General features: G+C 36.2%; 1 protein-coding gene across 1 annotated transcript in view; it reads right to left on the reverse strand.

Annotated features, from left to right (window-relative positions):
- Ckap5 (cytoskeleton associated protein 5) overlaps window positions 1–13,310 on the reverse strand; it is a 102,944-nt gene that overhangs the window by 32,931 nt on the left and 56,703 nt on the right. Inside the window, exons 13-21 of the mRNA XM_048788216.1 lie at window positions 13,079–13,261; window positions 9,239–9,352; window positions 8,953–9,063; window positions 8,000–8,092; window positions 3,863–4,168; window positions 2,487–2,563; window positions 1,610–1,667; window positions 1,388–1,513; window positions 371–510 (exon numbers count right to left, since the gene is read on the reverse strand). Coding sequence (XP_048644173.1) covers window positions 371–510; window positions 1,388–1,513; window positions 1,610–1,667; window positions 2,487–2,563; window positions 3,863–4,168; window positions 8,000–8,092; window positions 8,953–9,063; window positions 9,239–9,352; window positions 13,079–13,261 — 1,208 coding nt within the window. The remainder of the gene's footprint in view (window positions 1–370; window positions 511–1,387; window positions 1,514–1,609; window positions 1,668–2,486; window positions 2,564–3,862; window positions 4,169–7,999; window positions 8,093–8,952; window positions 9,064–9,238; window positions 9,353–13,078; window positions 13,262–13,310) is intronic.

The following is a 13,310-nucleotide window of genomic DNA, read 5'->3' on the forward strand; positions in this document are numbered from 1 at the left end:
AAAAAAAAAAAAAAAAAAAAAAAAAGAATTTACAATGAACTGAAACTGGGCATAGTGATAACAGTTTGTAGTCCCATCTGGGCTGAAGTCTCCAAAGTTACCCAGTTCTACATCAGAGTTATTCAATTTTCTTCCTCACAAAATCATCAATTTCTTATGAACTCTTCCAAGGAACATCACAAAGCTCAAGGCCAGCCTAGGCAACTGGGCAAGACCTTGTCTCAAAATAAAATAAAAAGGGCTAGGAATGTAGCACAGTGATATAGTACTTACTAAGCATGCACGAGGCCCTGGATTCAATTTCCATTGCCACAAACACACACAATGATTTACAATGAATCAAGTAAATCATTCACAGGGTGAAACCAACCTGATCTCTGTCCTTGGCAAAAGATCGACAACATCATTGCCTCCATCTTCTGGTTCATCTCCATCTTCTCCTTCATCTATACCACTTGTGCTATGCTTGGAAATCCCTCTGGTTGGAGCAGGTGGGCTTTGTCCCTGCATCTATGCAAAAATGAATAAAGCAAATGAACTTGATGAAGAATATGAAAACAAACAGATTAGGGAAGGTGCCTATGTCAAACTTTCTCATTCTGTCAAAATACTTACTTACATAGTATATACACACACACACACACACACACACCCCATATATATATATGGGGTGTGTGTGTGTGTGTAGTGTTGGGGCAAACCCATAGATCCTCACACACAAACTTCTTAGAATCTGACTTCTTAATCACAAATTGCCACCCCCTCCTTTGGCATTACTGGGAACTGAATCCAGGGGTTCATGCATGCTAAGCAGCTCAGCCCCCCTTTTTTTTTAATTTATTTTTTAATTTTCGGTGGACACAACGTCTTTATTTTATTTTTTTTTATGTGGTGCTGAGGATTGAACCCAGCGCCCCGCGCATGCCAGGCCAGTGCGCTACCACTTGAGCCACATCCCCAGCCCTCAGCCCTTTTTAAAATTTTGAGCCAGGGTCTTGTTAAGATGCCCAGGCTGAGCAGGGACTTGCAATCTTCATGCCTCAGTTCCTAAGTAGCTGTGATTATAGATATATACCATGGTGCCTTGCTTTAGTTTACATTTTTTTAAAAAAGTTATTATTTTGTGTACTTTTTGAATAGGTAGTATGCTCACTATGTTTGAAATTTCAAAAGTACAGAAGAATATAAAGAGAAAAATATCTCATCTTATACCAGAGTTACCCGGTTCTCTTCACAAAATCAATTTCTTATGCACATTTTCAAGGATACTTTGTGCACATAAAAGCAAATACATATATATTCTTCATTCCAAAGGTTTAAAAGTTTAGCCTTAATGAATGAGATTCTCAAGTTCACCAATGGACTGTAACATTTGTGGAATCTTTACCTTCTCAAATTCTGCATCTATCTGGGATAACAGTGCAGGTTTCTCATCCTCAAAGAACATTCGCAAAGAGGGACCAACATATAGGTACATCACGCCAAGCAGGGTAATGGCAGAAGTCCTCACGGCCTGCCAGAGAAAAGAAAAAAAAAAAAACTTTCCAATCAGAACAGAACAGAACCACAGAAGGCTGTAATGCCCTTACGTGTGCCAGAATATACTCACTGGGTTTGTTGCAGCTAGAGCAGTCTTCACATTGCTAATGAATGCCTTGACATTCAACCTATAAGAAGAAATAACATTTAGAAATTGAAAACAAGGGCTAGGGATGTAGCTCAAGTGGTAGCGTGCTCGCCTGGCGTGCGCGGGGCGCTGGGTTCGATCCTCAGCACCACATAAAAATAAAATAAAGATATTGTGTCCACCGAAAACTAAAAAATAAATATTAAAAAAAAAAAAAAAGAAATTGAAAACAAATAAATGAAACCTTCAGAAGACTCAATAGAGCAATAGAGTTTTATAGACTGACTCTGGGATTGGATCCCTTGGGTGAAGTTTTCATCTACATCTACTCTCACTTTAAAGTAAGTTTTAAATACTATCTATACGTTGAAAAATCACATTATGCTTAATTAAGACTCTTAAATACAATTTTGAATTCATTCATGTACTCCAGATTCATTTACCCATCTACTTTATGACATTTCTATGTCTCAGACATCTGACATCCAGTACATGAAAATTAAACTCCTGATTGTCTACCCCCCAATCTCAGAGTTCTCTAACTCAGTAAAGAGTCACATTATTCTTCTAATTACTCAGGTTACTCTTGAGTCCTTGGAGTAATTCCTGATGTGTCTCACTATGTTTAATATCCTGTTCAGTTCTATTTTCCAAATATATGCTGAGTCATTACATTTACACCTCTACAATCTATGTCTAAACCATAATTTCTTGACAGGATTATTCAATACCCTATGAATTAATTCTCTCTCCCAGCTCTGCCATTCAACCCAGGATACTCTATTACTAAGCCATAACCCAGCCCTTTTAATTTTGAAACAGGGTCTTGCTAAATTGCCCTGTTTGGCCTGGAACTTACAATCCTTTTGCCTCAGACTTCACAAGGACTGGGAACACAGGTGTGTACCACTGTGTCCAGCAAACAAGACTTTTACACTGCCAGAGAAAACACAAAAAAAATAACTTTCCAATCAGAACAGAACTACAGAAGGCTGTAATGCTCTTATGTGTGCCAGTTCTTCTTTCAGATTATACCAAGTTGAAAACATCTAACCTCTTATCCTACACCTATAATCTCAGTGACTCAGAAGGCAGACGCAAGAGGATCGCATGTTCAAAGCCAGCCTCAGCAATTTTGTGAGGACCTCAGCAACTTAGACCATATCTCAAAATAAAAATTGAAAGGGCTAGGGATATAGCTCCATGGTAAAGCAACCCTGGGTTCTATCTCCACTGCTGAAACCAAAAAAAAAGAGAAAGTTTTTTAAAAAGGAATTATAACAATAACCTGGACTTTGTGAGAACTCCAGAGATACTGACATTGAATAGTTCTTTGATTAAATGATAATTGAACTGAATGGTAAATTCTCGAGTAGTAGAGTATCTTCCATAAGTAGAATCAAAACACACTAAGAGGTCTGTTATAAAAAGTAACAAGGCACAAAGAAAGGCAACACAGTATATCAAGTATAGCATTCTCTTGAAACCAGAATGCCTAGATTCAAACTTTGGCTTTGCCACTTTCCTAGCTATGATGAGGGCAGATAACTTAAGCATTCAGTCTTCAGTATCCTCATTTATAACTGAGCATAACACAATACTGTAGGTGATTTTTATAAGGTTTAAATCAAATTATTATTTAAAAGGTTTTAAAAAGAACCTTGGATAAAGGAAGCTACATAAGATTTTGTTAAATAAAATAAACAACTGAATTCTATGTACAAGTAAGTTTGGGAAATAGTAGATTAAACAAAGTTTAAGGGGCTGGGGATGTGGCTCAAGAAAAAAAAAAAAAACAAAAAAAACAAAGTTTAAAAATCTTTTCCATTGTGGGATTTTTGAGAGTATTTAATATACCAAACTGCCCTGTAGGTCTCTAAACAAATGTGATTATATGTAGCAACTTCCAAAGTCATTTGAGTAGAAATCTTTGGAAATGGCTTTTCTGTGGAATAGTTATTAACACTTAAGGAAAAATAACTCAGAGGACTGTGTTAATGGATATAAAAATATAGAACACAAGCCAATACAGACTTTTAAGGATAAAAGTGGTTTTCTTGCTGGGAGTGATGGTACACTTCTGTAATACCAGGAACTCGGGAGGCTGAGGCAGGAGTTCAAGGCCAGCCGCAGTAACTTAGCAAGGCCCTAAGCAACTTAGCCAGCCACTAGCCCCTGTTTCAAAATTAAAAAAAAAATAAAAAGAACTGGGGATGTGACTCAGTGGTTAAACACCCCTGGGTTTAATCCCTGGTCCNGTGTGGTTGTGACACCCCTGGGTTTAAATTTCTCTGGTGCCCAAAAAAAAAAAAAAAAAAAATTAACTTGGGGAAAGAGCTTTGTGTTACTACTAACCTGTTCAGCAGTCCATGGTAACATACAAGCCTCAGCTATTGCTGTCATAGCTTCCTTTGCATTGTTTCCACATTTTACATCTCCAATTTTGTCTACAAGGCCATCTAAAACAATCTGAGCTGATGTTTTGGAAAAATTTCCCTTTTGGGCAATCAAAGCAACTATGTGAAGCTTCATCTGCATCACCTGAAAAGGATAAATATCATAAAGTTATGAGTAAGTCAAAGACATTTATTCATTTAAACAGCAGCCTAATGATGTAACATAGTTAAGGACAGTTGAGAATACAATAAAAATAAAATCAGAATTTTAAACAAGAAAAATAATTTTTACCCTTTACTGTCACCTATTAAAGTAGCAGACAAGGAAGAGAGGGAAAAAAACCAACCAACCAAACAAACAAACAAAATACAAATAAAACTCAAACCACTCAATGTTTCAAAAACTGGCAAGTTTATAAACTGAAAAATTTTAATTTTTATATTCTCCTCCTCTTATGTTTTTGCATTGACCTGATTATACATTCTAAAATACATAAGAAAGGACCAAACTAACTGTACAGCTTAGAGTTATGACTAGAGTTGTTGACAAAAACCCTACAACTCTCATATGTTCATTCATATACCACACAGAACTTGGGAGATTTTAGGGAAATTAGATGTGTTTGAGTGGACAAATGGAAGGAATTAGTAGGATGACAATGTAAGGGACTTAAGACCCCTTTGTTCATAAATAATTCCCTTTGTGCTGTCTAAATATTTCAACTTTACTTTTTTAAGCTGCATGGAATTCCATCAACTATAGATCCATTTAGGTAACAAGCACTCTCTTTTAAAATGCAGTTGTCTTGGGTGTGAATTCTGGACAGGTAGAATAAGAACCGCTGAAAAGAGGTAATTTTATGTCTTACATTAAAAAAAAAATAAGTCTCAAAAATTTCTTTCAGAAATTTGAAAATTAGCTAAAGGTTTGAAACACTAAAAAGAACATTTAAAGAAAAGGTACCAAGATATCAGGAAGAAAAGTGAGCTTTTTGGAGATTTAATAACTTCATCACATCCTCCTCTCCCAGTCCATAGTAGTCTTCAAAACCATAGTCTTATAAATATGGTAACTGTGAAAACCTAAAATTGTGTAGCTACTACTGGAGGCAAGACCAGGTTTGAAGCTCCTCAAAAAGTAATAATGACTATCATTATTTGACTAATTTGGCAGTATCCTAGAAAAGCCCCATTTTAAGGACCTGTTATTTGACCCGACTATCTAATTCAGTGGGAAAAAGAGCTATTCCCAGGGAGTTTGTTGAAAACAATTAGTAACAACTGTTCAATATTTACTGTTGGGGCTGCCTGCAGCTGCAATACCAGTTGAGGCAAGGGACCTTGGTCAACATCTTAAAAGTAAGATTTAGGGAATAAGATGTCTACAGAGGACTTTGAAAGCTTCTATACATTCTCAAGAATCTAGATGATGCTACACATATTCAAGGCTGTGTGTGGGCACAGAAAAAAAATGAAAGGGCCCTAATATCTTACTTCTGGATGATTTTCAGGCCCTGCATAAGCAAGAAGAGAAGGCTGAGAAGAAGTTTTAAAAGTTCTGGAGCACTCAAGGCACATCCCAACATACATACACACACACCCCTGGCAAAAGGTAGAAGACATAATTGGTTCAAGGCCTTTAAGGAAATCTGTCTAATCACTAGATGACCACTAAGCCAACCGAGCAGAGACTTTGGAGGCTGCAAATCAAAATTACAGCAAGATCATACTTCATACTCTCTAGGATGAAAAGAAAGAAAAAGAAAGGAAGGGAGGAAAAAAGGAAGGAAGAAAAGAAGGAAGGAAGGAAGAAAACTTATTGGTGGGAATGTAGAGAAAACAGAACTCTCACACATTGCTGGAGCAAATGTAAAAATGATACAATCACTTTGGAAAACTGTTTTTTCAATTCCTCAGAAAATTAAATAGAGCCAGGGGCAGTGGCACATGCCTATAATCTCAGTGGCTTGGAAGGTGGAGGAGACAGGAGGATCACAAGTTCAAAGCCAGCCTCAGCAAAAGCAAGGTGCTAAACAACTCAGTGAGACCCAGTCTCTAAATAAAATACAAAAAAGGCTAGGGATGTGGCACAGTGGTTGAGTGTCCCTGAGTTCAATCCCTGGTACCTGCCCCCTGCAAAAAAAATGTTAAATAGAGTTATCATATGATCCCTGAAATTCTACTCCTAGGTATATACTCAAAAGAATTAAAAACATAAAAATTTGAATGTGAATGTGCAAATGATTGGAAAAGTAAATTATGGTATATCTATACAATGGAATGTTATGTGACAATTAAAAAAAAACAGGAACTAACACATGTTACAATATGGATGAAATTTGAAAATATTATGCTAAGTATAAGCCAGACAAAAGGTCATATATTGTATTATTACTTTATATAAAATGTCTGGGAGAGGTAAATCCATAAAGATCAAAAACGGATTAATTATAGAGACTGAGACTGAGGAGGATTAGACAATGACTGCCACTGAGTATGAGGTTTCTTTTGGAGCGATGAAAACATTCTAAAAGTAGAGCTGCAGAAGTTTGTGAATATACTAAAAACAACTGCACTGATCTGGGTATGGTGCTGCATGCCTATAATTCCAGTGACTCAGGAGGCGAAGCAAAGAGCACAAGTTTGAAGCTAGCCTTAGCATCTTAGTGAGGCCCTAAGCAACTTGGTGGGACCCTGTCTCAAAATAAATTTTTAAAAAGTTAAAAATTTTTAAAAAGTGCTGGGGATGTAGCTCAGTGGAAAAGCACTGCTGGGTTCAATCCCTAGTTCTTAAAAAAAAAAAAAAAAAAAAGCCCCATCAAACCAAAAACAACCCTACTGTATACCTCAAAACAATGAGTTTTATCCAGGTGTGGTGGCTCACACCTAAAATCTCAGCAATTTGGGAGGCTGAGGCAGGAGGATTACAAGTTTGAGACCAGCCACAGCAATTTAGGTGAGGTCCTGAGCAATTTAATGAGACCCTATCTTAAAAATAAAAAATTAGGATGGCTTGGAGGGATGCAGCTCAGTAGTAGCACCTATTGGTTCAATCCCCAGTACCAAAATCAATCAATCAAAACAGTGAATTTTATAGTTTCAATAAAGTTGTTATTAAAAATATACACATAGGGGCTGTGGATGTGGCTCAGCCATATAGCGCTCGCTTGGCATATGTGAGGCCTTGGGTTTGATCCTCAGCACCACAAAAAAATAAATAAACAAATAAAGATACCTTTGTGTCCAACTACAACTAAAAAATATATACTGAAAAAATATATATATATATACACATACACATAAAGGGCTGGGGTTGTGGCTCAGTGACAGAGTGCTTGCCTCGCACATGTGAGGCACTGGGTTCGATCCCCAGCACCACATAAAAATAAACAAAATAAAGATATTGTGCCCATGTATACTAAAAAAATATTTAAAGTATACGTATATTTAAAATATTTAAAAAATATATTTAAAATATTTTTTTAAATAAAATTATCCCTTATGGATTTAACCAGGAGGGTTTGGCTCAAATCAGGTGTCCTCCTTTCACTTATCTAGATGGCTCCATGAAGAAGAGTTTTAAAAGTGGCAGTATGGGGGCTGGGGATGTGGCTCAAGCAGTAGTGCGCTCGCCTGGCATGCGTAGGAGCTCTGGGTTCGATCCTCAGCACCACATAAAATAAAAAAAAGATGTTGTGTCCACCGAAAACTGAAAAATAAACATTAAAAAAATTCTCTCTCTCTCTTAAAAAAAAAAAAAAGTGGCAGTATGAGGGAAAGATGGCAGGATGAGAATCTATCAGAATATATTTAGCCTTTGTGGTGATGACTGTCCTGGCTGAGGTGAAGAAACATAGGTAGGCTAAGGGGAATAGTGTTATAGATAAACTCCCATTTATATAAGTTTCACCTCCACAGGATGATGTAATAGAAATTACTTCAATAAAAAACATTAAATTTACAACTAAAAAAATACCTGAAAATTAGTTTCTTTCCATCCAGGTTTCTTGGCCAGCATCCTCACTAATGCCTGGCATGGCATTTCAGTACGATCCATTAGTTCAACAGCCTTGAAATAAATAAGACAGTGAGAGTTAAGGGTTAAATATTAGTTACTAAGGAAGGTCAAATACCAAAGTCTAGTACTTGGTTACCTTTGAAGGAAGAAGGGGAATAGAATTGAGGAGGGTAAAAGAGGGAGCTTACTTCTATTCTAATGTTTTTTAATGAGAAATAATGGATACGTGGTACATGGCCATTATATTTATATTCATTGAAATTATTCGATTTTACATTTTAGGAATTCTCAAATAATTTGCTCCAAGGAAAGTAACAGTAACAGTTTTCATATTTGCTTAGTTTGTGGCAGAAATTGCTCATATGTATTTTATCTTACTTAATTTTCCTAAAAATATAGTGAAGTAGTAGAAGTAGTTAAGCATTAAATTTCAAAGACATACAAATTTAGGTCTAAATCACACAAGTGGCAGATACCAAACTGTAAGGTTCTTGCCTCAAGTCCCACTGCGCTTTCAGTTTTTCCACGCTCGCTCTCATGAGGATCACAGTACATGCCAAAATAAGCCACAATGAAGTTTTTCAACACTAGTTTTTGATAGTTTTTTCTACCAACAGATGATGTCTATACCACTAAAAAATGATGACACAGTGGGTAAATACAGAAATGGATGAGGAATGGCTTAAGTGGAGAGATCTGTTTGCTTATAGAAGTCATTGAATGAAGACATTGAAAGATAAACAGCTACAAATAACAAAATAAAAAAAAAAACCCATCTCATTACTTAATACTATGAAACATGTTTGTTGCTTGTAAAACACAGTAATTAAAATACATTCTTCATTATGGATTTCATTATTTCCCCATTATCTTAATTTTCTTTCACAGTATACTTATCCCTATGTATCTACCTTTTGGAACTCTTCCATACAGGCTAGCCTTTCCTTCCAGTTACTGCTGTCTAGTAGCTGTATACAGGTAGGGGGAAGGACAACTGAAGCTTTTTCTTCACAAACTTCCATCTGTAAGACACAAAAATATGTCAAAATTATAAACTGCTTAAGGAAACAGATGGCAAGAATGCAAAAATACCCCAGATAAAACTTAAAGAACACTCCCATGGATATGCTATACTATCTGAGAATCTTCAATATGTCTCAACATTCCCAGCTTGGAGGCACAGTGCATCATACTGACCGAGAGTTCTGGCTCCACAATTTCTTTGGTCTCCAGTCCTTTCTTGTTCTTGGTTCCAGTGTTCCCTGCACCTCCTGGTGCAGCTGGTTTCCCCTTCTTAGGTGGTCCCCCAGCCTAAATGCAATTTTTAAAAAAATTAAATCATTTAAGGTTTAGAAAGTAGCTGCTAAACTTTTTGGATCATAAAACCCTCTGAAAATTTGATTAAAATGAAAATTACCCGAAAATAAACTTTTTTCATGCTCACAGAAAATATGATTAAAATGAAAATTACCCGAAAATAAACTTTTTCATGCTCAGTTTCATGGGCATAAAGACTCCCTTCTGAAGACCACTCATGGGGATAGAAAGATAATCTGCACACTGCATGTTAAGAACCTCTAATTCAAAATAAGTAGTTAAATAAATGAGACAATAATAATGAAGTGGAATTGTATTAGATTTACAGATTAATTTGAGAATGACATCCTGATGTCTTTAAATGCCTTTACATTTCTTCTTATACCAGTACAGGACAGTCTCTAAGTTATAACATTTACTCAATACTTAATCCCAAAGTGCTTTAATATTAGGAGAACATACTTATTTCTCATAATAGATCTATATAATTTGCAAAAGAACAGACGGTTTTCATGAGAAATCTTACTGTTCCACTTATGTTGAAGATAAATTTCTTATAGAATCTTCTTGTTTTAGAATTCTTTCTAGGTGACTTGCTTTGAGTTTTAAGAATATGATTATACGAGCTATAAAAATGACAGTTTTGCCTCTCACTTCCTCTTAATTAATACCTCTTAGTTAATATGAAGTCACTATAAAATAATAAAGGTACTAACAAGCATTTCTTCTCACTTCAATAGGATTATCTCCAGAATTTCATCATTATTAAGCACAATGCTGTCTTTGCTTTGGTATGTCTACTGCTATTTGTACATCTGTGTGTGTGTGTGTGTATGTGTATATACAAGTATATATACACATATTTTTAAAAAAACATATTCAGGGACTGGGTTGTGGCTCAGCAGTGGAGCGCTTGCTTAACACATGTGAGGCACTGGGTTCGATCCTCAGCATCACATAAAAATAAATAAATAAAATAAAGATATTGTGTCCAATTACAACTAAAAAAATTTAAAAAATATACATTCAATCATGTCAAAGTACCCATTCATTTCTTTTTTCTTTTTCTTTTCTTTTCTTTTTGTTGTGCTAGGGATTGAACCCAGGTCTTTGTGCAAGCAAGGCAAGCACTCTTTCAATTGAGCTATATCCACAGTCCCATACCCATCCATTTCTATGTGGTTAAAATTTTTTATGAAAGGCAGGCACAGTGGCACATGCCTATAATCCCAGCAAATTGGGAGACTGAGGGAGGAGGATTTCAAATTCAAAGCCAGCCTTAGCAACTCAGTGACTTGCAAAGCAACTTAGTAAGACTCTAACTCAAAAAAATTATAAAAAGGGTTGGGAGCGGGCAGGGGTTGCAGCTCTGTGGTAGCGTGCTTGACTATTAATATGTGGTGTTGAGTTTGATTCTAAGAACCACATATAAATAAATAAATAAGATAAAAGTGTATTAACAATTAAGAAAATATTTTTTTGAAAAAGAAAAAGGGTTGGGAACATAGCTCAGTAGTAAACTGCCCCCGTGTTAAATCCCTAGTACCCAAGAAAAATCAACAGAATAACCAACCACCAAATAAGACAACCCAATAATGGGAGAAAATATTTGGAAATCATATATGGGAGAATTCCTAAAACTAAACAATCAAAAACAACACAAAGAGCTGCGGTTGTGGCTCAGTGGTAGAGTACTTGCCTAACACATGTGAGGCACTGGGTTCAAATCTCAGCACCACATATAAATAAATCACCAAAATAAAGGCCCATCAGCATCTAAAAACATATATAAAATAACAACTTAAATCAAAATGGGCAAAGGTTCTGAATATATATTTCTCCAAGCTGGGCATGGTGGAGCATGTGACGTAATCCCAGCAACGTGGGAGGCTGAGATAGGAGAAGTATAAATTTGAGGCTAGCCTCAGCAACTTAGTGAGATCCTGCCTCAATTTTTTTTTTTTTTTCATGAAAGAAAATGTAGGAATTTATTGAATGTTTCTTAGGGAGTAAGAGGAAAGGTTAACACTCTATATTACAACAAAAATCTAAAAATATTTGAATATTCTCCCCCCACCTCCCTGGCCCCCAAAGTTCCACTACATACAGTTGTCCAGTTTTCATCAAAAAATTGAAATCCTCAGCCATGGCACATATCTGTAATCCCAGCCCCTTGAGAGGCTGACTGCCTCAACTTTTTAATATATTAATTAGAGTAGATGGACACAATACCTTTATTTTATTTTTATAAAGTGATGCTGAGGATCAAACCCATTGCCTCACTCATGCTAGGCAGGCACCCTACCAACTGAGCTATAGCCCTAGCCCCGTCTCAATTTTTTTTAAATATTCATTTTTTAATTGTAGTTGGATACAATACCCCCATTTATTTATTTTTATGTGGTGCTGAGGACCGAACCCAGGGCCTCACACATGCTAGCGCTCTACCCCTGAATCACAACCCCAGCCCAAATTTTTAAAAAAAAACTAAAACAAAACAAAACAAAAATGACTGGGGCTCACTGATAAAGCAACGAGAGAGAGAGAGAGAGAGAGAGAGAGAGAGACAGACAGAGAGAGAGAGAGAGACAGAGAGAAAGAGAGAGAGAGAGAGAGAAAGAAAGAAAGATGGCTAATAATCACATGAAAAGATGTTCAACATCACAAATCATTAGGGAAATGCTGATCAAAATTTCAGGATAAATGGACAAGTAAAATGTAGCATATCCATACAACAGAATGATATTCAGCTTTAAAAAGGAACAAAATACTGACATATGATACATTATGGATAAACCTTAAGGACATTAATTAAGCAAAATGAAATAAGTCACAAAAAGACCAATACTGAGGCTGGGAGTGTAGCTCAGTGGTAGATTGGCATGTCTAGCATGGGTGAGGCCATGGGTCTGATCCTTAGCACCACAAGGAAAAAAAGAAAAATAAATATTGATGAGTCTACATAATAAAGGGTATCTAAAATAGCCAAAATAACAGAAACAGAAAAAAAGGGCTGGGGATGTGGCTTGGTGGTAGAGCACTCGCCTAGCATGTTCAAGGACCTGGGTTCAATCCCTAGCATCACAAAAACAAACAAACAAGGGAAAGAAGAATGGTGATTACCAGTGGGTGATGAAAGGGGGTTTGACAGATTATTGTTTAATAGGTATAGAATTCAGTTATGGAGATGGATGGTAATGATGGTTTCACCAATTATGAATATTTAATACTACTGAACAGTATACTTAAAAATGACTAAGACAGCTGGCCTAGTGGTACATGCCTGTAATCCCAGAGACTTGGGAAGCTGAGGCAGGATTGCAAGTTTGAGGCCAGCCTTAGCAACTAAGGGAGATCCTATCTCAAAATAAAATAAAAAAGCTGAGGATGTAGTTTAGTGGTACAGTGCTTGCCTAGCACGTAAGAAACCCTGGGTTTAATCCCTAGCATTGTCCCCCCAAAAAAGTTAGGATAGTAAATATTGTTATGCATATTTTACCATAAATTTTTTTTTTGGAAAAAAAATGCACTCCTGTAATTTTTATCTCTGTAAGCCAAATATATTTCTGGAATATATGTCTTCATTAACACATGCTCTGCTTTATTTTCAATGTGGCCAATGAACTCATTTCTCAAATGAAGTCAGACTGGAAGAATAATCATGAACCTCAGACTCAAACTCTACCTTACTAAATCCTCATTTTTAAACCATCTATTAACCTTAGCAGTAGGTGCCTTTTTTAAGAGTCCTGGTTTGGGTGCTGAAATGTCCTTTGTGTCTTTATCTCCTGCAGCCCCTGAAGTAGTAGTCCTTCCAGGCACAGGTTTAAATTCCTTCTTATCAGCTACTAGTCCAGCTTTCTTACCATGAACCAATTCTACTTTTTCTGAACATTCTTTGATCTAGAGAAAGAAAGTGAGATAAACATCATTTAGCCCAACTTTAAAATAC

This window comes from Marmota marmota, unplaced genomic scaffold (assembly GCF_001458135.2).
Source record: "Marmota marmota marmota unplaced genomic scaffold, marMar, whole genome shotgun sequence".
Lineage (NCBI taxonomy): Eukaryota > Metazoa > Chordata > Mammalia > Rodentia > Sciuridae > Marmota > Marmota marmota.